Genomic DNA, 26247 nt, shown 5'->3' on the forward strand with positions numbered 1-26247 from the left:
TCAGATCGTCAGTATACCAGTACAGTCAGTTCACTGAAATCCCTCTCCTGAGCAAATCACTCTTCGGTTCTTCAGCATAGAGATCGTGCACATGACATCACCGTTTTTACGGCGGCATATTGCTGGTAAAACAAAGCTGCTCTGCAGTGTGGGAGTTGTTGAACTGAAGCAGATTTTTCACAATGCCCGAGACTGCCGTTGGTTGTCACAATAGATGAAACAGATCTTCAATATTGTATAGAATACCAGCTGAAAAGACCAGAAAATATCGATGGATTTTTACAATTAGACGGGATGGATGGTGCCCAACGAAATACAAACACCTGTGTCGAGATCATTTCAGGTAAGAATGATTCTTCTCAATCTCAAATTATCAAGAAGTATTTAGAATGCCAAGTTGACACATATGAGCACATTGCGTATTTTAAAAAAATAAACCGTCTGTCACAGAGAGGTTTATGGAGGTTAATGTGTGGCAGCAATAAGCTTCTGTGTACAAAGGCTAAATTTCTTTCCAATCATAGTGAATGAATGCGAGTTTGTGTAAAACCAGTATTGGTATTTGTATTAAAAAAAAATCTAAGTGGCTCCATCACTATGTAGGATTTATTGCTGATTGAAAACAGATCCAGCAACGAAATATTTGTATGCAACCAAACTTTTATAAGCTTTCAAACCCTTCTGTGTAAATCTCGATAACGTATTCACCAGATACATGTATGTATCCAGTTGTCCAAGACAAGCGGAACCAAATTAACAGTCAAATTTCTTATCAGCGTTAATATGGATCCTCTATGCCAAGTGTCTCTAATTTTTCCATGTACCTTCATTCATTATCACCTTCTAAATGTTTAACCGTATCGGACAAAACACCGGGTGTCGTGCTATAGACATATTTTCATTTCATCTCAACGGAATTAACTTGCAACAATGCTTTGTTTGACCGGCAATATGGCAATGTAAACAAAAATAATGTGATTTTATGATGCAGGTGCATGAGCTCTATACCAGCAGTACACTAGATCTCTGAAAGAAACACTCTTCAGTTCACTGAACTAATCATTCAGTTAATTTAAGCCCCTAACCTGAATGAATCACTCATTCTTCAGTTCTTCAGTATATTCAGTTCACTAAAGTGGCTGCTCATTGGTCATTTGCCGGAGTAAGTGGCAACACTGGTGAATTACAAATAATATGGCTGTATGATTAATGCAGTGCCTCCCCGGGCTCCATGGTGGTTGCTCATTGGTTATTTACCAAAGATTCAGAAATGAGAGACAGAACACTTCAGCAGTTCCGTCTCCATTCCCAGCCGACTTGCTCAACTCACGGCGGCTGGTGTGGCCAATCAAAAAGAAGAAATAATTTCTTAAACTTATTTAGTTTAGTTCATTCACTAATAAGGCTTTTTTGAATGAATGAAATGCTCTAGAAGGAAACAACACTATTCTGCATCCGGCGACAATTTGTGCCAGACAAAGGGCCTGCATAGGGGTCACGTCCCCCACTGTGTTGTTCACGTGGTGCAATGCAGCTACGCGAGAATAAAGAGGCCTTTAAAGGGCAAGTGTCGTGAAATGGATGATTTTTCGTATGTTGTCGTATGTCAGGAAGCTAGCTCGTTGTTCCTTCGTGTTAACCAAAATGCCGGTTTGTTGCATTGCTGGATATTGCTCGAACACTTGGGAGGATGGATTTACCCTTCATAAGTTTCCAAGAGACCTGATCCGTCGTTAAAAATGGATTGCACGGGTGCAAAGGATGAGAGCTTCGTGGGTTCCAAATGACAGGTAGGTGTGTATACAGCTACTAAAAAAATAATAGTTTGGGACGGACAACGTAATCGGTCTCTCATAACGTAACAAAGGATCTGCGTACGTATGACAGGCGTGCTAAATGTGTCAATGTGCGCGTTGGATGGCTTCCGAGTCGGTCTCGGTGGCGAAGGCTGCTGCGTCGGCTCATCAGCGAGGGCTGCCGCGTCGGTTCGCCGACAGCAGCGGCTATGAACAACGCTGCCGACAATGGCACACTCAGCCGCGTGCGACGACAACGCCGTAACGCGCCCCGGCTTGGCGGTGTTGTTCATCGCGGACGGCCTGGCTTGGCGCCATGATGAGCCACGCCAAAAATAGGCCACCCCGGCCGACAAGGCCGGCGGCTGGCTGAGCCAACTCAGCCTTGTCGGCCGGGGTAGCTCGTCGCAGCCAACTACCAGCCTTGTCGGCCGGGGTAACTCGTCGCGGCACCAGGCCGCAATGCCTCATCTCTGCCACATAAGTGGATCGGACGGGGAGGCGGTTGGCCATGATCGTATACCATCTAAATATGGCTTGAAACAATAGGGTGATATTGGCGTGTTCGTCTCCCACATTAGGGGCCACAGCGTGTTTTCAATGGCGAAAGTCTTGGGTGACGTCATGGACAGGAGATCCAGTCAATATGGCGACCACTTGGATGTCGATTGACACTTCTGCAACTTTGCGCATGGATGACGCGCTCTCTGCTCATATTTATTTTTTCGTATTGACATTGAAATGAATAATGTTATATATATTTTTCATTACAATATCTATTTTAGAATGTTCATAGGGATGACACTTGACCTTTAATAGGTCATGAAAAAATTATCACAAGACAAAATTTAAGTCTCACTTCACTGTGCTTGAACAGTTTTTGAATCTTCTACAACACACAATCTACACATAAACGCACACAGAGTTAAGTGGATCCAGAGAACCAGGTTGAGGGTAAATACATATTTTAAATGTATAAGTGTTGCCTGTACTGTCGTAAATTATTGTCATTATATCTCATGTTCTATTCTCAGCTCAGAAATTTCTAACCTTTCAAGAAGTGGTATTTTTACAGGGCAGTTTCTTATCGTCTATCAATCAATGGCGTCCATATGTTTCTGAACAGCACTTGCACCCAGATCACACAGATCCTACTCAGTAACCCACTCAGGGCCTCACAGTGTTTGAGACGCACATATACCATTTTATGGACAATCTAGATCTGCAATCTTTCTTGCACTGAATGCATACAGAAGATGTAAGTGATTTATCCAGCCTGTTTCATTGGAGGTTTACTTTAGTTGGGGGAAAACAAGACTGCTAATTTTCATTTGCTCAGGAGAAAAGTTCCAATATAATGTCCTTGTGTGTTTTTTGCCCTCACAAACCAATACGTGAAAACTTGTGAGGGGAACAGTGATTTACTGTATATCTGGGCAAAAAAGAGAACAAAAGCATGCTTGGTATTGGTTCTGGCTACAGAGGAAACAAAATGTCCATATGCAAAACGTTAAATGGGAATGCTGTGGCTTGTGTCAGAGGGAACTAAAAGGGATGGGTAGGGCTGCATGTGTAGAGTTCAGACGCAAAAGCAGGTATAAATAAAAAAATGGATATATCTGCTTTTGCGTCTGAACTCTTCATATGTTAATGATTTGGGGTTTACTACACAACCTTCTTATGCTTAGTAGAGAGGGAAAAAGCATTTCAGACCCTCTGTGATGTAATATCATTCTTCTGTATTGTATTTATTTCTGAAACCATAATGAACTCTCAATTGACCCCTCCGTGGATATTGCGCACTCCGCGTCACTGACCAATCAGAGGCCAGAGATCTGCATAGACCAAAGCCCGTTTTTGCTCCCGCCATTTTCTCTGACATTGAATGGTCCAGTATAGGTTTAGTTAGCGTTTTATCGCGTATTTGGGTTCTTTAACAAAAAATATGGTTAAGAGGTGTAGTCACGGACTTTGTAATAGTGACGACAGGTATCCTGAAAGGCTAGTTGGTGGAGTTCGATTCGTACCCTTTCCAAAACCGAAGACCCAGTACGAAAAATGCCTTCGATGGATCAAACTTTGTGGAAGACCGCATCATCAACTAAATCCATCTAATATCAACCGGAACACATATGTTTGCACGAAGGTATGCCCTGTATTTGATTTTCAATAGATGTCTCGTGTAAATGAATTAGAAGTTATTCGCTAGCATAACACTGCTGAGTGTGAACGATTGATACACTTATTCTTTGTTGAGCGATATTTAGCGATGATCGGACTGCACAAACGTATTGATTTCTTGCTGGCTCGCGGCCAGAAGCTTAACCAGACGGTGTTTGCACGAAGATATGCCCTAAATTTGATTTTTAATACACGTCTCGTATAAATGAATGAGACGTTCTCCGCTAGCATAACATTGCTACGTGTGAATGATTGAATGAAATCAGAAGCATGGCGTCTCTCTCAGTTAAGAATGTATTGTATTTAGAATCTATAATATATCGTTGATTTGAATGAAATCAGAAGCATAGAGTCTGTCTCAGTTCAGAATGTATTGTATTGTATTTGCCATTTTTACCGTTTGTCTTACATTAGCGCACGTGGCGTGACGTAACTTCAGGAGGCATGGTTAAGTGCCCTGTACGGAGGGGTCAATTGTGTGGTAACTGCAATTATATGTTACATTAGCATTTTGAAATGCTTTAATTTCACATTTCAATTGTTCCTTAATTCAAGAGCAGAATTATTGTTAGGCTTTGTCTTCTTTTCATTTTCACTAAAGACACTACTAAGTATCTAACTTTGTCTCTGTCGATCGTTATCTAAAAATACTATCATGTGTCTTGATCAAATATTAGTATGGGTAGTGGTTGAGTTTTTTCCCCCCGTGTTTATGATTCACTGCCAAAAACAGACATATCTGGTTTTCTACCTGGCTAACAGTCAAATCAAACAGTTGCCTGAGAATAAGGCCTTGAAAGCCATTTACTGGAAGTTCTCAGATCTCTTGGGTTGTGTCTCGAACGTTTGTGCCATGAGCAGAGGCAAAACAATTGGACCACCAGGTGGCAATGACGTGGCCGTCTACTTCCAACATGTTTAATTTCTCCGTGCTTTATCTCTCGACAGCCTTCACAGAAACACAGTACAAGCCCTTCACAAATCATTAACCAGATTTGAGTCAAGTTTGTTTGTTGATTTCAATCTGAAATGGTTCTGCTGACCAGCTGTTAAGACTCCAACACAATACTAAAGCGTGTGAGTCCTAACTGAAAGATGTGTTGCATTTTTTCAAATGCTTTAAAAGATAATGTTTACAAAAAGAATGTTGTTTTACAAATTATTTGGCTATCCACAGAGGATATAAAAATACTACAGTGCTGTGAAAAACTATTGGCCCCTTCTCAAATTCTTATATCTTTGTAGTTTTCAAATTTTAATGCCGAAGATAATCAAACAAATGAAAAATAGCCCACTAAGTAATTTAAGACACCTTAAAAACTAAAGGCCTTGCTTGCTTCAGTGTTCATGATATAATAATAAGCAAGAGATTAGGGAAAAAAAAAAAATCGTATCCAACACAGACTTACAAGGTGAAAACTACTGCTGTCAAAATAGAACAAAGGTCTGTCATATTATTGAAAAGAAAACTTCTCAAGACTTTTGGAAGCGTATTCCATAAACTGTGTGGACTTTAAACAGATTTGATCAGCTTGATCGGTAATTAGCATTTTATTATGATCGACTGATCAACCTTGTCGTAAATCGCTGAGCCAATCACTCCACAAAAGACATTTACTCAGCGTCGTCATCGTGTACAGTGTGTTTGAAGTCAAACAGTAGTTTATTTTTAGCTTTGTTGTGTCTTTTGACATTGTACACTAAATATCCAACCAGCAATAAAGTTATTTTGAATGTTGGCGGCATGGGACAGATAACACATCTGAGACAGACAACATGTAATGCCTGTATCAGACTACAAGACAAATGTGGTCTTTCCCAAATGCATTGCCAGACAACTAAAATAAAATCTTCCTTGCGATACCACCATGCCTTTTACGAACATGGTGAACACAACAATAAACCACACAAATGAATTGTGTGTGTGTGTGTGGTGTGTGTGTGTGTGTGTGTATGTGTGTGTGTGGGTGCGTATGTTGGGGGGGCAATTAAATAAGGAAATACGTGTGGAGGTCATCATCAAGCTTGGGAATGGATCCTCATAGTGAATACTTTTAAAGATACTTTGAATAGTGTGCCCTTGCGCATTCACTGTTCACCATTTGCAGCCCTCCATATTCACAAATTGTTTTTTTTTCACGTTACCGTATTTTCACATATTTTCATGACCGTAGAGGTCATAAATTATCTCCTAAATAGGCACCACATTAGCCATGCCGCCTTACAATGTTGTGCACCTTATCTCCACACTATGTTCCAACATTTGGAAATGCTGTTTTGTGACTTAGCCAACAAAATATATTTAAACACGCTGGTTAATCTTTGGTGGCACGGTAGAGCAGCTGGAGCGCAATGGCCTCACAGTTCTGAGGAATGGGGTTCAAATCCCATCCCTGCCTGTGTGGAATTTGCATGTTATTCCTGTGCCTGCGTCTCAGGGCACTCCAGTTTCCTCCCACATCCCAAAAACATGCATCATTAATTGGACACTCTAAATTGCCCCGAGCTGTGATCGTGAGTGTGACTGTTGTCTGTCTCCATGTGCCCTGCAATTGGCTGGCAACCAGCTCACGCTGTACCCTGCCTCCTGCATGATGACAGCTGAGATTGGCTCCAGCACTCTTGTGACCCTCGTGAGGATAAGCAGCTAAGAAAATTGATGGATGGATGTATGGTGTTTTTGCGTGCATGTAAGCTGCAATATGATGGCACTCAAAAGGCAGTGAGGAACAATTGCATTTAGGTCCTTAGTGCCGCAATGCTTGATGGGAGCACCGCAAAGAATGCTGGGAGCATATAAATAGCATTTAAACTGTATGTATTGTGTCAATTATTTCGTGAGCCATACTTTTGTTTTATTATTTGCTAGTTATGCTATTCTGTTTGCTGTCGTGTGATAATTTTAGTCTCAATTTGTACAACATCGTCAATAATGACCTGCCTTCAAAGGCAGTGTGTAGGGCAATGTGAACTTCTGCTTACAGATGTGAAATGCACTGCCTCGTGAGCACAGTCATATGGTATCTTACATACACGCTTAAACACGTGTTGGCATACATGCTGACAGTGTAACCATTGTGTTCAAGTTTACAGTGGTACTTCTACTTGCAAACAAAAAAAAAAAAAATTCAGCTTACAAAACGCCTCCTCGGAAAATTATCGTATCTAGTTACGAAGGAAATTCAGGATACAAAAGGAAAAAAATAGGCGCTAGATTCCCTAAATTCCCCCGAACGTAAATATCCTGTATCTTGGTTTGTGTGGCGTGATAGAGCTGCTATCCCATTGGCTATCATCACAGCATCTTTTTGGCATCCCATTGGCTAGGAGCGACGTCAATCTTTACCCATGACACTTTTTGATTCCCTTGGACACTCGACTGTCACCGCATCACGCTACCGCTGTCACACGCTCTCACAAACTAATGCACATTTGAAAAGTACAACGTTTGTGTTTATATTATCTTTCTTCACCATGAGCCCAAAGAAACTCGTGGAATTAAGTTGTGTGGTTGTGTACGTTCATACGTATGTTGTCTCTCAACTGTCAAAATTTGCCTCCTCCTAAGTCCCCACGATGCCTTTTGCTTGTCCCTCACAGTTCTCTTCGCATAGTTGCCCAATGCCAAAGGTAAATGAACATCCATCCATCCATCCATTTTCTTAGCTGCTTATCCTCACAAGGGTCGCAGGGAATGCTGGAGCCTATCCCAGCTGACAACGAGTACACCCTGAACTGGTTGCCAGCCAAACGTAGGGCACATCAAGACAAAGAGCCGCACTCACAATCACACCTAAGGGCAATTTAGAGTGTCCAATTAATATTGCATGTTATTGGAATGTGGGGAAAAAACGGAGTACCCGGGGAAAACCCATGTAGACATGGCGAGAACATGTAAACTCCACACAGGTGGGGCTGGGATTCAACCCAGGATCTCAGAACTGTGAGGCCAACGCTTCCCAGCTGATCCACCGTCTTCTTTTTTCCTTTCAGCTAGTCCCGTTAGGGGTTGCCACGGCATGTCATCTTTTTCTATCTAAACCCATCTCGTGCATCTTCTTCTCTAACACCCACTGTCCTCATGTATTCCCATGCCACCTACCAAATGAATATACAGTATTTTTTTTCATTATTTACATTATGTAAAGTGAATGTTTATTTTTGACGGTGTGTGTGTGTGGTTGTGGGTGTTTGTCTGTGGTGCCGGTGGGGTGGGGGTAATCGGTTGGCTTGGAATGGATTAGGCTATGTAAATGTAAAATGCATTTCTACTTATGATAAATTCACATTACAAAACAACTTCCGGAATGGATTAATTTTGTTAGTAAAGGCACCACTGTACGTCATTGGACAAGTCACACAACAATTCTGCAAATAATTTAGGCTGTCCATTTTGAAGAAAATGTAAGACTTTTAAGTGCGTCTTATGGTTTCAAAAATATGGTACATATCATACATAGGTATATTAATACTGCATCCGTTATTTTTTGATTTTTGTTATTCGCCGGGGTATGACCCCCATGGATAATGCGGGAACACTGCATACACTATACAAGTACATACAGTAAACAAACATGAACGTTAAATAGACACACAGCTCCATCTTGCAATTGGATTGGTGATCGGTTAAATAAACCTGCTGATTTTATACATAACTGAAGTTATAAAGGTAATTGGTTACAACGTCTGAAAAGGGTTTGAAATGATTTATCTTGAGCCTCGTTTTTTCTGATAACACAAAAACCCAAGATTTGAACAGGTGAAGGTAGGATTTTATATCCACTGTATATTTCTACTTCTATTTAATTACGTTTGCCAAATATATAGCAAGATATAGTTTGTGTATATTTGTTTTTTTTAAAAATTGTCAGCTGTCAGTTAAAAACTGTCAAATCGGATCTTCCATTGGCTTTGTGTGTGACAGTATGTGTCAGATCAGGGCTCACAGTGAAACATTCACAGATAAAGAACTCAAAATAATGTTAAATTAATATATTATTAAAAATATAAATTTTTCATTTCAAATATTCCAATACCTTGGGACTACGTGGGGCTTGGGTAAATGAAATGCTGAAAGTACAAACTCCATGTTGGTCAAACTCCAGCCAAGTACTGCATATCTCTTCGGAGAAGTTCAGTATGTTTAACTGATTAAAAAAAACAAAAACTTCAAAAGGCTACCTCACATACAGCATTATAGAGGTGGTGAGACTGAAAAATGTTCAAGGTCTTAGTCCAGTCGGCGTGGCTAACACTAACAAAACAGTGGCTGCATGTACAGTAACTTGCATACCCTTTATGTTTTCAAAGTGAAGTTAATACTCAAACAAACGAGATATAACTTCTTGTACTTCATGATGAATCCCAGTAAAAGACATTGGTACAGGTTACTGGAAATTACTCAAACATAGCAATCTGTAACCGTTTCAAGCTTCATTTCGGTCCAAAGGTCTGTGGCTTCCCTAACATTTGATGTCAGGCCGACTTATCGAAAGCGGCTCACATATTCACATAAGGGAGGAACCAGAGTCCTGTACATGGATACGAAAGGCCACTGAACTTGACCTTTGTCAGGTGCATCTATGGGCTGAGCCGCTCCGCCCCAGTGTTACTCATTGCTATTGGTTGATTAGGAGTAGCAGTTTAGCGAACATAGTTTTGGCAACAGATGGATGATACACTACGTGAGAAGAGAAGACATTGACTAGCTTCCCATTTAAATCACTTTATTATTGCAATCAGCTAACAAAACCAAAAATGCATCAGCCACTTGGGTGGTCACCTGACTTGTCTGATAAAGTACAGCACATGTATTATTACATACACCACGGATATAGTTTTTACTATTTTTACTACAAAGAAAGATTGGTTGTTTATTATTTATTGCAGCATGTAACCCTCCCTGTATACCCACTAAGTAAATGGTTGAATATCTGTGTCTGTATAGCAACTACTGAGCTGATATGCTATCTGTGAAAATGTCTCGTTCATGCTATCTTATTAATATTTAAATGGTTAATAGCCATGTATTAGAAATCTGAATCCATCAAGGAAAAGTGAATTTGGGGCATTTCATAAGAGGTTTGAGTTTTAGGGTCTAGACTAATTGGTCTGGTTATGTTTCTGTGCTAAGTAAGCGCAAGGACATTTTTATCCCACATTATCTTCTCTTTCTGAGTGCATGTCCAGCGACAACCCAGAAAGGCAATAGTAGGCCCCACAGTGTCAGATTTAAAAGGTACTGTCTGTCTGACATACAGAGAAGATGAGAACGTACGTTAGTGCGTCTAAGATTAATTTCCACTGAGGTGCATGTGTCAACAGCAGAATGAAGTTTTCCGGTTGAGGGAAACTGCTGTCTTCACACAAAGTGGAAAGATAGGTGTGGTCATGTCCTAAGGGTATGGTGGCTAGTTCCTATTTCAGAACAATCTATGTGCAGACTCCCTTTAAATTTGTCATTCCTAAACCTAAGCATCAAATAACAACAACAAAAAAGTAGTATTGCGGATTAAATTGGTAATATTTTAACATTTTAAAGTGTAATTACAATCCCTTCAAGGAAAATTAAGTTTATACGAACTGGCTCACACTCATGCATGCATGAAAGGAGAAATGTAGCGTTAGAGAGACAATGCGAAAGGTGCTACCCTACTAGAGCTTCGGAATGGGGGCAAAGCCTTGTGGAAGGCCAACTCAACAGTAGCAAGCAAGCACACCAGCATCTCTGGAATAATTAGTTGCCATTTCTGCATTTTCATCCACAGCGTGACTAATACCCAAGACCTTGCGGTTCCAAAACCACAGTCCTTAGAAATAAGATACTGCCACACTATTAGCAGTCAAATTCATTGCCTGGACTAAACGTGATAGTATCACAATTTGCTACGTGATTATTAGAGGATCATTACTACATATTGGAATATAGATAAATTGCACATTTTGTGGTTTTTATTCACTGTGTTGGAATTGGTTTTAAAAATGTCTACCAATTAAAAACTGTCTCAAACATGATAACATGTGTGTCTGAGAAACACTACCAAACCAGTTCTCTGAGCAAAAATTCAACTGTTATTTTTATATCTGTCATTTCAGCTATATATGTACTTTCTGTGTGGCAAATATACCAATGTCAGATAATGAAAACGTCCTTGGGAGGATTTATGATGTTCATATCTTTGTGGGCTCTCAACCGGATGTTCAAGAGAGAAGGAGCCTCTCACTCAACCTTTCGCAACCACTGTTGGAACTTCCTCCATGAAATGAAACCTTAATCTTCTTTAAAAGAACAAAACCCAGATTTGAAATATACTCAATAATAACTAATTTCAAAACAAACTTATTACTCATTTAAGATTGAATAATTCCTGAGTGAAAAATGATATGGATTGGGGTAAATGATTGTACTTTAGATGCAACACAGCCAACAATATATCCATACAAAAGAGGCCTTGTCACGCTACAAAGTTATAACCAATTTATCTGGTGAACAGAACTGCGTACGTCAGTTTCCTTCTAAATCACAAATGTCAAACTCAAGGCCAGAGGGACAGATTAGGCCCACCACATGATGTTATGTGGCCCACCAAGGCAAGGTAGTCAACTTTTAAGATTCTTATTAAAACCTTTCTCCAAATATCAAATTGTCATACCATAACATATAATGTTCAGACATTTAAGGATTTTTGTGTTCCCAAACATCAAAAGATGAAAAGCACATTACCCTAGATTTCTGATTCCAAAACTACTTCATAAATTTCATGTGTGCAATTTAGGATTTTTTATGGGTTCACAGTCATAACGGCTCTGTGAGGTAAACCATAAATACAATGTGGGCTTCAACAAAAACAAGTTTGACACCCCTGTTCTAAATCATCCAGAACTGAATGAGCTTGACCGGAACAGCTGAAAGAAATCAGTGAGGACACTGTTAGCCAGCACATTCCCACAAAGCTTGCAGATTCTTTTTCACCCTTCACTATCGCAACAGCTTCCGATAAAATCAGGTAGAAATTGAGTTTCTTCCCGAGACCCAAGCCTTCTAAAATATACTGTAGCAAGTAGTACACTACTTTTCTCTAAGCCAATTAACGAAGCCAAAGATAATAATTTAAACAGAATCTTGGAAAGCAGAAACATAAATAATCCAAAGGCATTTATAACTACAGTGGGCCTTTTTGCCTTTTATATTCCATGCAGGCCTCGCTCATGTGTGGCTATAAATTGGATATGTTATGCAAATGCTTTTGAACGCTCACGTAACACTCATCCAACCTACACGTCACTAAAAGGCGACAAACGTCACAATTGTATAATGAAACAGAAAGAAGACACGGCAGAGAAAGGAGCGGAAAACTTTCAGTGGCGGAAAAAAATGTTGGCTCCATTAAGACAAAATCCTGGAAATTGCCAAAATTGCATCATGATGAGACCTATACAAGCTGCCGAATGTACTTCCGTATACACGGCACCTAGTGTTTGTGTGCACATGAGCAATATGATACACTGTTTTGTGCATGTGCCATCACAGACTCATTCCAACCACAGTAGAAACCACTCCTTTCTTTTTGTAATGTGAACATAAAAAGATGGGCTTTAACAACAGATCCCAATTGGGCATGATGCCCTGCAGTGTGAGCAGAGCTAAAAGCATGACACAGCAGTTTTACCACACTACCAAATGATACCACAGTATGGTTCTGTAACGGCTTCCATTTTTTTTGGGCATTGGATTTTGTAAAGAGTGTACATTGCAGACAACTGTTCCCCGAGCCTTCGCGTCATAGAAAGGGTTTGGACGCCTTTGCTGAGAGTTACATAAGCAATGTTTAAGTCCAACTTACCAAATTCCCACAGTCCTTCAGCTGTTTCAGCTTAATTTGAGGGAAGACATCAATCATTATGACAGAGTGCCGGTGAACTCCGGCAAGTGAAGGAAAAGCTCAGTTTGTGTGGTACACTCAAGTACTATAGTTGTGGTGGTGTGTGACTTTGACAACAATTTCAGAAAATTAACATCACCACATGTATAAACCCATCCTGGAGCCGTCACCTTATCATGGTGGAGGGGTTTGTGTGTCCCGATGATCCTAGGAGCTAATTTTGTCTGGGGCTTCATGCCCCTGGTAGAGTCACCCATGGCAAACAGGTCATAGGTGAGGGACCAGACAAATTACGACTCCAAAACCCCTATGATGACTACAAAAATTGGATTTTGGTTTTCCTTGTGCGGACACAGGACACCCGGGTGGGGCTCGAAGGCGAGTGCCTGGTGGCCGGGCCTGCACCCATGGGGCACAGCCCAAAAGGGTAACATGGGTCCTCCTTCCCATGGGCTCACCACCTGTGAGAGGGGCCATAGGGGTCGGGTGCAATGTGACCTGGGTGGTGGCCGAAGGCAGAGACCTTGGCAATCCGATCCCCAGCTAATGAAACTAGCTCTAGGGACATGGAATGTCACCTCTTTGGCAGGGATGGAGCCTGAGTTGGTGCCTGAGGTTGAGAAGTTCTGACTAGATACAGTCAGACTCGCCTCTACGCACCACTTGGGCTCTGGCACCACTCCTCTTGAGAGGGGTTGGACTCTGTTCCACTCTGGAGTTGCCCACGGGGGGAGACACCGAGCAGGTGTGGGGATACTTATTGCCCCCCAGCTCGGGCCCTGAGAGGGTAGCCTCCCTCCACCTAAATGTAGGGGGATGGGTCCTGACTGCTGTTTGTGCTTATGCACCAAACAGCAGTTCAGAGCACCCACGATTTTTGGAGTCCTTAGAGGGAGTGCTGGCGAGCGCACCGTCTGGCAACTCCATAATTCTGCTGGGGGACTTCAATGCCCACATGGTCAATGACAGTGAGACCTGGAAGGGCGTGATTGGGAAGAACGGCACCCCGATCAGAACTCGAGTGGTGTTCTGTTACTGGACTTCTGTGCTCATCACGGATTGTCCATAATGAACACAATGTTCAACCGTAACGGTATTCACATGTCCACCTCCATTGCTGAGGCAGCCGAATGGAGCTGCGCACATAAGGTGGTCTGTGCCTGTTGTGGTGGCAACCCACGAACACGCTGGAGGACACCAACACTGAGGGATGCTGTCAAGCTGAAGAAGGAGTCCTATCGGGCATTACTGGCCTGTGGGACTCCTGAGGCAGGTGATAGGCACCGGCTGGCGAAGCGGAATGCAGCTTTGGTGGTCCCTGAGGCAAAAACCCGGGCGTGGGAGGTGAGGCCATGGAGAACGACTTCAGGACGACTTCAAGGAAATTCTGGTCCGCCGTCCGGCGTCTCAGGAGGGAGAAGCAGTGCACCGTCAACACTGTGTATAGTGGAGACGGGGTCCTACTGACCTCAACTCAAATGTTGTGAGTCGGTGGGGAGAATACTTCAAAGACCTCCTCAATTCCACCAACACGCCTTCCCACGAGGAAACTGAGTCTGGGTGATCTGAGTCGGGCTCTTCTATCTCTGGGGTTGAGGTCACCGAGGTGGTTAAAAATCTCCTTGGTGGCAGATGAGATTCGCCCGGAGTTCCTAAAGGCTCTGGATGTTGTGGGGCTGTCCTGGTTGACACACTTCTGCAACATCCCATGGACATCGCAGACAGTGCCTCTGGATTGGCAGACTGGGGTGGCGGTCCCCTTTTTCAAGAAGGGTGACCGGATGATGTGTTCCAACTATAGAGGCATCATACTCCTCAGCCTCCCTGGTAAGGTCTACTCAGGGGTACTGGAGAGGAGGGACCGTCGGGAAGTCGAATCTCGGATTCAGGAGGAGCAATGTGCTTTTCGTCCAGGCTGTGGAACAATGAACCAGCTCTACACCCTCGGCAGGATCCTTGAGGGTGCATGGGAGTTCGCCCAACCAGTCTACATGTGTTTTGTGAAATTGGAGAATGCGTTCGACTGTTTCCCTCGGGGAGTCCTGTGGGGGGTTCATCGGGAGTATGGGGTACCGAACCCCCTGATACGGGCAGTTATGTCCCTGTATGACCGCTGTCAGAGTTTGGTCCGCATTGCCAGCAATAAGTTGGACTTGTTTCCGGTGAGAGTTGGACTCCGCCAAGGCTGCCCTTTGTCACCAATTTTGTTCATAACTTTTATGGACAGAAATTCCAGGCGCAGCTGAGGCGTTGAGGGTGTCCGGTTTGGTGGTCTCATCATTGCATTTCTGCTCTTTGCAGATGATGTGGTTCTGTTGGCTTCATCAAGCCGTGATCGCCAGCTCTCAATCTACCCTAATCTTGATCTACGTTCCTACTCTTACCTATGGGCATAAGCTGTGGGTCATGACCGAAAGAACAAGATCCCGGATACAAGCGGCCGAAATGAGTTTCCTCCGCAGGGTGTCCGGGCTCTCCCTTAGAGATCGGGTGAGAAGCTCGGTCATCCGAGAGGGGCTCAGTGTTGAGTCGCTGCTCCTCTGCGTTGAGAGGAGCCAGATGAGGTAGCTGGGGCATCTGATTTGGATGCCTCCTGGACGCCTCCCTGGTGAGGTGTTCCGGGCATGTCCCACCGGAAAGAGACCCCGAGGATGACCCAGGACACACTGGAGGGACTATGTCTCTCGGCTGGCTTGGGAATGCCTCGTGATCCCTCTGAAAGATCTGAAAGAAGTTGCTGGGGAAAAGGGAAGTCTGGCTATCCCTGCTGAAGTTACTTCCCCCGTGACTTTTAATAAATTAACAGTGGTGCTACATGTTAGACAGAATGAAAAAATACACCACCATTCGTCACAATGACACTGTTATGAGCACACATCATATTTTTAAAACTGACACATACAAGTTGGTGCTCTCGTATACTACTTTGTATTCTGTAGAAGAAAATGGTACCGCAAATTAATTGACGTTGGGTCGGGGGGGGGGGGGGACAAAGAAAGCTAGCAATTAATTATACAAAAAGCTTATAAAGGTTGACCAGAAGCAACTGAGTAGTATTGTTCCAATGCAATTCAAATAAAGTGTATATGAATGAATTAAGAACAAAAGAAACTGTAAACACAGCATATCATCCCCACATACTGTGCAAATACTGTAAATGTCCCGTAGGTGTAACCAGTAGAGAAGATTACATCAGAGCAACTTGATCTGACACTGAATAAGCGCTATGACCTTGTTTTCCAGATATCAGTAACAAGTCATTGCTTTCATGTCCATGATCATCTTTGATCTTCCTTCTTTAAGTCCAATACTTTGGAACTTACTATATATATATATATACACACACACACACACATATGTGTGTGTGAACCACTCAAAAGCGCAACGTACTCTTTGCAGGAAAAAGGTTGCCTCAGAAATGACTTGACAATGTTGTTACCAAAAATAGAATAAGTAGGGGGTGGGACAAAATAGCAGTATCCTGACAAATCCCATTTTCTTTGCACAGTATGAATACAGAAGCATCATCTATTGATATTGATGCTGTACGTACGATATTGTCAAATATATTAGAGTGCACAATGAAGGTGGTGTCAGAGCAGTTTTGCGGCCATGTTGTTCTGTGTTTTTAGTGCAATGTTATACAGGTTGGACAGATACATCCAATTCATGTGTACTCAGTGGGTTACATCAGTTTGTCACTTTTATGTAGTTGTTTTCGCAAAAATTATTGGAGCAGTTGATTTTTTTTCCCTGTTACCGTCACGAACATGTTTGTTTGCCACTTCCGTTAACACTTCCAATTCCATCACTTCATGTTTCATTTTGAGCTTGGAAGTCTCTCACATAATTTCCATGGTGAAAAGCACCATTACACCTACCTAGATTAAAAAAAGAAAAACTCTTTAAATGGTGGACTCCACCACTTTTCATGCGCAATCTGTTAATAACTGAACATGCGATTTAGCACCTACTATTTGGGAGCTGAGTAAAAATGAAGTTTAGGAAAGATTTGTAATGACAAGTCAATCTAATCTGCCCAGGGGCCTTCAGAATCAGTCGTGCTGGCTGATGTAACTTAAACTACAGTGCTGTGAGTAAGTATTTGACATGTTCTCAAATTCTTTTTTTTTTTTCCCAGAATTTCTCCACTTTAATTTTAAATTATGATTTAAATAAGGGGGACAGTTACCTTCACACAGGGCTAGGTAGCTTTGAATATTTTTGTCTCATTAATAAAATCAACATTTAAAAGCTTAACCCATTTGTGGGCAGTGTCCCATTTTTGGGAAATAATGATTTGCATGCATTATATCCTTCAGTATATCAAAATATTTAAATGTTTTAATCTGAAGCCATAATTTGGTATCAGGAGAGAATAACTCATCGGTCAAAGTTAGCAGTTAGATTTTTGGGACGAGATTATGAATGAGTAAAGTTATCATATAACTTAACCATAAACAAAAAAGAAGTGTTATTTCCTTGATTGTGGCCTGTTCGGGGACTTTTATCTCAATAAGGTAAAAATTGCTACTCTGCCCATGAATGGGTTAATTTTATGTTTACTTTGGTTATCTTTGTCCGAGATTTTCATTTGTTTGATTGTCTTAAACATTAAAGTGGGAAAACTACGGGGGAAAAAATGAGAATTTGAGAAGGGGCAAATATAGTTTTTCATGGCACTGTATATTAGCAAGGGACTGTTTCTTTCATCATTAAATTTCAAATTCGTCTTCCTAAGGCCAGTGAAATGACCCTTAATAATGTCAGTAGTTTTCCGTCCTTTGATTAGTTGGTCAGAGCAAGTCATCTTAAACGAGCAAAACACATCTGGAATGATCTGCACAAAATACATTCAATAATGTTTGTCTCTGGTGAGCATGAAGTTTTATTTCAACGATTTATGTTTTTTTAACACTACTTAAATATTGCTTCTGAGGAGCTCCAGATGATGTATGTTGCATTCTGTTGTCATGAATTTTTGTATAGTACTGAAACTTCTGCAATTGTGCCATAATAGTGGCGGCACTACCTGTGAAATTTAACTGAGTAAATCCCTTCTGAAGGCACAGGTACAGCATGCAAAAATTATTCGAAATGCAATCTATCTGAATTGAGGGTGGTGGATCTGAAACGTCACTAAATCTGAGGTTGGCTATCTATCTTTGCATAGTATCTGCAGGTTGGCATTATTGATGGTGATACATAACACAGCATAATATGCATCCATCCATTTTCTGAGCCCCTAATCCTCACGAGGGTCGCGGGAGTGCTGGAGCCAATCCCAGCTGTCATCGGGCAGAAGGTGGGGTACACCCTGAACTGGTTGCCAGCCAATCGCAGGGCACAAGGAGACAGACAACAGTCACACTCAAAATCACACCCAGGGGCAATTTTAGAGTCTCCAATAAATGCATGTTTTTGGGAGTACCTGGAGAACATGCAAACTCCGCAAGGGGGGAGGCCTGGATTAGAACCCCAGCCCTCAGAACTGTGAGCCAAATGCGCTACAACTGCCCCACTGTACTGCCAACAGCATATTATATTCTTATTATTGCTTTTGAAGATGTGGTTTGTAATGGGCCAATTCAGATTGTTTGTAAACAATAGGATACTAGCTGGTGGCAAAACTACCACTCAACACTATTATACAAGACAGCGACATCATGGTGAAGGGAGTGGTTAGCGCATCCACCTCACAGTTGTGAGGTTGCGGGTTTGAGCTTCCTGTGTGAAGTTTGCATGTTCTCCCTATGCTCGCATTGATATTTTGATACAAAAAAACAAATGAAATAAAATAAAATTGAAAATAGGCAATGTTAAAAGTCAATAAATATTACAATGTTGAATTTATTTTGGCGGCACAGTGGGGCAACTGGAAAGCGTTGGCCTCACAGTTCTGAGGTCCAGGGTTCAATCCCGGCCCTCCCTGTGTGGCGTTTGCATGTATTCCCCATGCCTGTGTGGGATTTCTCCGGGCAATCCGGTTTCCTCCCACATCCCAAAAACATGCAACATTAATTGGACACTCTAAATTGACACCCACTGTGTCAAACTACTGGCAGAACTCAGAACACTGGCAACACGACACGATAGACAACATCAAATTTTTCCCATCGTCTAGGCTAATCTTTTCAAAATCAAATTGTTGGGGGAAGGCAGGACCGGAAAACATGTCAACACTACAAGATATAACCCTTATCATAGCAACAACAACCAAGGAGAAAGAGGTGCTAAATCTTGTAGTCTGACCCACGCATAAAGAAAGCCAATTGCATTTATTCCCCTATGAAGAAGAAAATCATTAGTTTGAACCATTTAGCCTTTTTAACTAATGATGCTTGCCTTGCTCAAATGACATGGAAGGGCTTGACTTGAGGCTCTTCCTCCCTGGAAGAATTTGCGATGTTATGGGGAATTGTCATATGGCTTCCCCCCTTCATCTCCAATTCCATATAAAAACTGCAATTATCAGGCTTTGGATCAGAATAACATGAACGGAGCATCATTACTGAGCTGCCCTCAGAGAGCAGAAAACAAAAACAAAAAAACTTTTGAGTTTGAACAGGCTCAGTAATGCAAAGTGCAGACATTATTTGAACAGGAATTACCGAGCTATAACATGCATTTCATTCATTAATAAACATGATTTAGACACTGAAAACATCTGTTCTGGTCTAAATTATAATTAACCTCCACCACTAAAAACACAGTAACAAGTCGTGATGAGTACTAAACCGGAATCAAAGACAAAAAGCAGACGACACCCTAAAGGCAAATAATTCAACGGTAGTGCCTGTGGATATACACACACACACAGATGCATATCATGCTGAGTTTTTTGACAGAACTGGTTCCTGAATAAGCGGTATAATAATGTATTTATATTGTACGGGACTAGGGAGAAGCTAAAAGAGAAAAGAAAAGAAGTACCTCCCTCCGCGTAGGTTGATGTATCTGTATTTAAATGATGCTCTTACAAACGGTGACAAATACAATAACTCCATCTAAGGCCGTCTCCACGAAGCATTTCCACCAGAGATGTCGAAGTGGCAAGCTGGCTTTTTCCAGCGACCAAAGCCGGTTGGTCGCGCGGTTAATATATACAGAAGGGCATCGCATTAATTTCCACGAGTTTCCGATGCCTTTTGTCGGACTTAAACGAAACATGGCCGCACAGTGTCGCTTTAACAGGAAGTCAATCAAGAAATTTTTTTCCGTCAAATGTTGACTCAAACGGGCCAAACCTATCTTCATTCAAACGAAAACTCATTCTGGATGTCCAGACATCGTGTATGGGGGGTCAGAAATACTGCGGGCTGCGCATCGATGTGAGTGTTCTGGGCTGCCTTGTGGCTCCTCACCTGTCCTGAAGCGGAGGTCGTCGTCGTGCTCGGAACCGAACTCCCGCAGCAGGGACAGAAAAAGGATCCCGAAGGCGTTCTGGATACCGAACACCGAGCCGTTGCACCACATGGAAGCCAGCATGACGACCCAGCCCCAGCCGCCCTCCGGGTGTTCGAACGTGGACTCCGCGCTTCCCATCTGGCTGTCCCCGTTCTCTTTCTTCTCCACGCCGGTCGGGACCTGCGCGACTTTGGCTGCCTCATCACCATCTGTGACCATAGTCTCTTGCGCCATTGTTTGCGCGTCAACTTGTGAATTCAAGTCCAAAGAGGAATTTGTGGGAGTGAGGTGAAAACGTGTCCTTCGGGTGTTTCAGCATCCGCGGGTGACGCTGCAACCGTTAAGGCCGAGATTTTTGGGCATCGAGTCGCAACTGTCAGGAATCCCGAGGCTTGGGCAGTGTTATAAATAGCCAGTGCCGAGGGGCGGGGCTTCGGAGCATCCTGCTGCTGATTGGACGAAGACTTGGAGCCGCGACGAATAAGCGAGAGGCAGTGTCGTGGAGTTACAGCCGCACACGATCGGCCGGTGACAGCAGTGTCGTTACTGCTGTGGACAACTGGCTGGGCAAACTTTTCGACTTTTGTGCTCAAGGGTCACATTTCATCTCTGAAACCAACAGAGGGGCCCTAGCTGGCGGGGGTTGAAAACAATAAAAACGTTAAAAAATCAATTGGTTTCATATAATATTTCCAGCTATGTGCTTGAAATATGATTTGATATACTGTTTATATTTGATGTAAATGTGTTGATCTAAATCTGCACATCTTTTAATGCTATTGTTTGAGGGTAATGAGGCAGACACAAACAAATGGAGCAAATTAACATTATTCACCAACGGAGCGTGACAACAACAGAAATTAACAAAACAATGAAAAATCATTTAAACAAACAAATAAGTGCCATAGTACAAAGTTAAACTAAAGGAGGGATGGAACCATACCAACAACTACCCAGACACACATAAAAAAAACAGAAGCACTGATTTACATCCTTTTTATAAGCCGCTTATCCACACAATGGTCGTGGGAGTGCTGTAGCCTATTCTGGTTATGTCTCTAGGCAGGAGTCGGTGTACACCCTGAACTGGTTGCCAGCCAATCGCAGGGCACATGGAGACAGACAACAGTCACCTTCAAAATCACACCTAAGGGCAACTTAGAGTCTCCAATGAATGCATGTTTTTGGAATGTGAGAGGAAACCAGAGTACCTGGAGAAAACCAAGGCAGGCAAGCACGAGAAGAAAATACAAACTGCACACAGGCGGAGCAGGGATTTGAACCCCAGTCCTCAGAACTGTGAAGGCAATGACCCAACCAGATGCATCACTTTTCTGCCTTATTGATTTACTTTTTTTTTTTAAGACATAAACATGGCAAAGAACCAAGCCTGATCGAGATGTGACTAAGCACGAAAAGGAAATAGTGGCAAACAATGCAACAATCTGGTGTTTTACACTTCCCCTGCACATAAAAACACATCTGATCATTTTCATCAGGCGTGTGCAGGAAACCACACAGAATTTTCTGATTTAAAAAAACAGAACAAAATAATAATAATAGTAAAAGAAATAATCGGAGTCCACATACACCTGCCACCATTTCAGTAAGTGGCCAGATACCAACAACTCATGCATTGGGCTCTACAGAAATATTATTTGCTTAAATGACTGAATGAAGGATCTGTTTGCTGAATAGACATATTGATCAGGTTTGTGTGTGTATGTGAATATGTGTGTGTGTGTGTGTGTGTGTGGTGTGTGTGTGTGTGAGAGAGAGAGAGAGGAGAGAGAGAGAGAGAGAGAGAGAGAAGAGAGAGAGAGAGAGAGAGAGAGAGAGAAAGAGAGATCAGACAGTGATCGGAGGAGGCTGGCTGCCAAATTCTACGAGTCCACTATATTAAAAAATTCGGTTGCTTCCAGGTTCCCCTACACCTTGACAAACATAACCTCACAGCCTTTGTAAGCCACCTGTTTTGTTTGTTTTTCACTACACTTGCATGACCCTCGGGCTATGCCTCAAAAGATCATGACCACCAACTGTGCCTGCATCCCATGTGGGGTCATGTACCTGGATCACATTGTGGTGCACAGGCCAACGATTGCCTCTCCAAGGTACTAGATGTACTTGCCAGCCACAACCTTAAACTGAATGGGAGAAGTGTATCCTTGCAGCACCTGCCATCAAATTTGGAGGATTTTACCTGACTACCGATGGCCCGAGTCTACTGCACTCAAACACCAACACCGCTTTGCCCTCTTGCCTAGCGCTGCTGCCTTCTATCTCAGGGATGATTGCCCTCTCCCTGAATTTCATCCCCAACTATTCCAAAAGCATCGCACTGCTGCGTGCCTCCCTGAAGCAGGACATCCCCTGGTGCCGGATGGCTGCATTACCTCTCCACCTGTACTTGTCTATTTTGATCTATAGAGCCCATGTTTGTAACCTGTGATGCTTTCAACACTGCAGTCGGGGGAGTGGTGTCCCAACTCCAACATGGGTCTGAGCGCCCAGTGGCATTTGCATCAAGGTCACATACTACTACTGGACAAAAGTATTTAGTTGGGGAGGCTTTGGCCTGTGTTTGGGCTTGTGAAGGGTGGCCCAAGTACCTGTATGGATGGCAGTTTATGCTACAGCTGGACCACCAGCCACTTATAATCTTACTAACTTCAACGAGGTGCCAGACTTGCTCTCCTGGTCTGCCTCTTCTCCTGCACCAGACACCAACCAGGACCAACAAACAGAGAATGGTCCTCATGCTGCACACGCCCTTTCCAACTGTTGTCTTCTCCAGGAACTGCTGGCAGGATCCACTCCGAACCTTACATTGACCCTGCTCCAAGCTTTCACTTGGGAGGGTTGGAAGAGGGAGGGCGAGCTCTTGTCCCGGAATGACATCTGTGTGACTCGGGAGCTTTTTCATTCATTCATTATGCGCTCCATTACCTCTGATACATTTACTCAAGTGAGATTTTTGATAAATGGTACTTGTCAGAAGGCGGCACGGTGGAGCCGCTGGAAAGCGTTGGCCTCACAGTTCTGAGGTCCCGGGTTTGACCCTAGACACGCCTGTGTGGAGTTTGCATGTTCTCCCCATGTCTGTGTGGGTTTCCTCCAGGCACCTCCCACATCCCGAAACCATGCAACATTAATGGGAGACTCTAAATTGCCCTTGGGTGTGATTGTGAGTGCAACTGTTGTCTGTCTCCATGTGCCCTGTGATTGGCTGGCAACCAGTTCAGGGTGTACCTCGCCTCCTGCCCGTTGACAGCTGGGATAGGCTCCAGCATGCCCCACGACCCATGTGAGGATAAGCGGCAAAGAAAATGGATGGATGGATGGATGGATTATTTGACGTTGATGCTCTGATTTTTTTAAAAAAAGAGAATTTACAAGTTACTCTTGAGTAGTTTTTCTCTTACTCAAGTGAATAGTTGTATGGCTACTTAGTATTACATTTACTTCAGCCATATTATTCTAAAGTAACAGTACTTTTACTTCAGTACAATTTTTGGCTCCTGTACCCACCTCTGGTCACCAGCGCAAAGGCCAGCCAAGTCCACCTCCTCCTCCAGAACCCCTGCCATGACCATCCACCGTGCGGACCCACATCATGGTTGACATCTGTGATGAGCACCGTGATTTCTCCTGGTAGCATACGACCTGGCCCGAGGTTCTGCCTGCCAGATCTGTCAGGACCAAAATCCTGTCTTCGCTGTTTGCACGCTGAGCTGCGCTTGACGTTATCATGAACAATAACAGAGCTCAGTTCATCCGGGCGGACTTCGCATCTTGGAGGTACAATAGTTGCTTGTATCACCCACAGTCCAGTGGTGCTGTGGAAAGATTCAACCAGACAGAAAAAACTGGACACTGTGTGTTCAGAGCGCACCTGGCAGATGGCCTTCCCGAAAGGGACAAGCCGAAAGAAACTTACTTACTTTTTGTCTAGAGAACTATGTAGTTACTGTATCTAACGGCGCATAGCTAAAACCATTTGAACATCACTTCACAATGGGGCTGGAATGGATTGATTCAATTTCAACACATTTCAATGGTTTGTTCCATTCAAGAATGTTTCAGTCCGTGAACAGAACCTTGGGACAACTTGAATTCACTTTTTTTGCTCCTTCCTACAGGCTGAGCAGAAAGAAGAGAATGGTGGTTTTTCCAGTATTAGTCCAAACATCAGGTGACCAAGGAAGGCTACATAATTTTGGTTCAATTCCAAATTGAAGTAATTTCCCTTTTGGAAAACCTTCAAACCTATGACAAACACGACTTATCATGACTTAATAATGATAATAAGTTGAGCATGATTTAGCCTTTGATCATAAACCTTGAGCTCTAATAGGATTATACACCTAAAAACTACACATGATGTTTCTCTGAAAGGTACTTTAGTGCCATGGACAAGTGCAACAAATCCACAAGTTAAATCCAGCAGCATTACAACCAAAGTACAGGGAAAGCGTGATAGAATGGGTGGTATCCTGTAATCATTGATACTGCTTCAAAAAAGGGAAATCATTCAGATTAAATACTGTGTGTGATTGCCCAACTAAAATAAAAAAATGAGGTCCCACGCAACACTGAGGTTGCTGAGGATGGCCAACCCAACTTAAACCTCCCAAGGCTCTTATCGCAATCAAGTGCAATCCTTTGATAAGGCAAGGAAGTACGCCACTGTGCCTAGAAACATCCATGCACTCGCTTGAACTGACAGGAAAGAAGGATCAAGGCCAAATGCTGACTAAGTATGAATGAGAGTGAGGTATGTAAGGCCACTTATAAGAAATACTTGGGTGTGTCTTATCAAAAATGCGAAATTCCAACAATGACATGACCTCTTTTTTTAACACATTTAACATTTGCCTCAATCAATTTTGTTGATTGAGGCAAAAAGTAAGTGAGTATCAACACCTCTGGCTCATCTAACGACTTTGCACAACATGTTAACTTGAGGAATGAGAGGAAATGGAAAAACTTTGGACCTCCTGTGTGCCAATGTGAAGGCAGTACTGTACTGTATCGTGCTGTTCTTCTCTCCCTCCTCTGGAGCATCTGAACACAACTTGATCCACATTAAGACCACCGACAGGCCGGTGGTGGAACAGCAAGCAGCAGACATCAGGACCGTGAAAGTTTGGTATTAAGATAGAGGAGGTCCTGAAGAAGTATTTCGAGTTTGGCTTTGAAAGGGTTGTGTTTTTTTTTTTTTAAATCTTACAGTAGTCACTAAAAATGAATGTTTATTGCTGCTGCGAGCCTTGAATTTGGTTACTTGCTTCAGTCTGGCCAGCCCAAAAACCTTCAGTTTCCATCCCTTCTTCTCTTGCCGCAAGATGAAAGATCTCCCAATGACCTTTTTGATCTTCCTTTATATTAGCCAACAAAAGGATTCTGTAAAGTACTGAGTACATCATGTTGCTGCCAACATGATGTCCATCAGTGGTGCTTGATGAGAGTCTTATAAGAAGCCATACAAGCTGAAGCTATGACATCATTGTACAGATGAGCTTGTATGTTTGGGGTTAGGAGCGCATGATTTGTCGTTGTCCATCACTTCTGCTAAAGGATTCTTCGGCTCATTAGTCTAGAAAAAAAATTCTCCCGTTTTTTTCTTCTTCAGATGAAGCTTGTGTACTTTTGTTGTCGGACGTGATTATTTTAAACAAAACATTGTGATGCCTTCTCTACTGCCCTCTAGAGGTTTTTGCTGTCACTAACAGTTGTCTGCCTTTATGGGACTCCCACAAATTTAGATAATCTGCTGCTATTTTCGCACCCGTTTGACATCTGTGACTGATTGAAATACTGACTTTAGTGCAGGCAGCATGGGATCGATATCTGCCCTCTGACTGACTGGCCTTTTGCCTGAAGTTGGCTGGGATAGGCTCCAGCTCTCCCATGACCCTTGTGAGGATGAGCAGCTTGGATAATGGATGGACTTTTAGGTTAATGAGTCTTATTATAAG

General features: G+C 42.7%; 1 protein-coding gene across 2 annotated transcripts in view; it reads right to left on the reverse strand.

The window, feature by feature from the left end:
- Positions 1-25246, reverse strand: part of slc16a10 (solute carrier family 16 member 10) — a 67770-nt gene extending 42524 nt beyond the window's left edge. Inside the window, exons 1-2 of one of the 2 annotated variants that reach the window (XM_061812024.1) lie at positions 23798-25227; positions 20224-20899 (exon numbers count right to left, since the gene is read on the reverse strand). In XM_061812024.1, coding sequence (XP_061668008.1) covers positions 20224-20500 — 277 coding nt within the window. In that variant the 5' untranslated portion in view covers positions 20501-20899; positions 23798-25227. Of the gene's footprint in view, positions 1-20223; positions 20900-23797 lie in introns of both variants that reach the window. The other variant, XM_061812025.1, reaches the window with a different exon arrangement.
- Positions 25247-26247: the final 1001 nt, after the last annotated feature.

The sequence above is a fragment of the Syngnathoides biaculeatus genome, chromosome 23, assembly GCF_019802595.1.
Source record: "Syngnathoides biaculeatus isolate LvHL_M chromosome 23, ASM1980259v1, whole genome shotgun sequence".
NCBI classification, from domain to species: domain Eukaryota; kingdom Metazoa; phylum Chordata; class Actinopteri; order Syngnathiformes; family Syngnathidae; genus Syngnathoides; species Syngnathoides biaculeatus.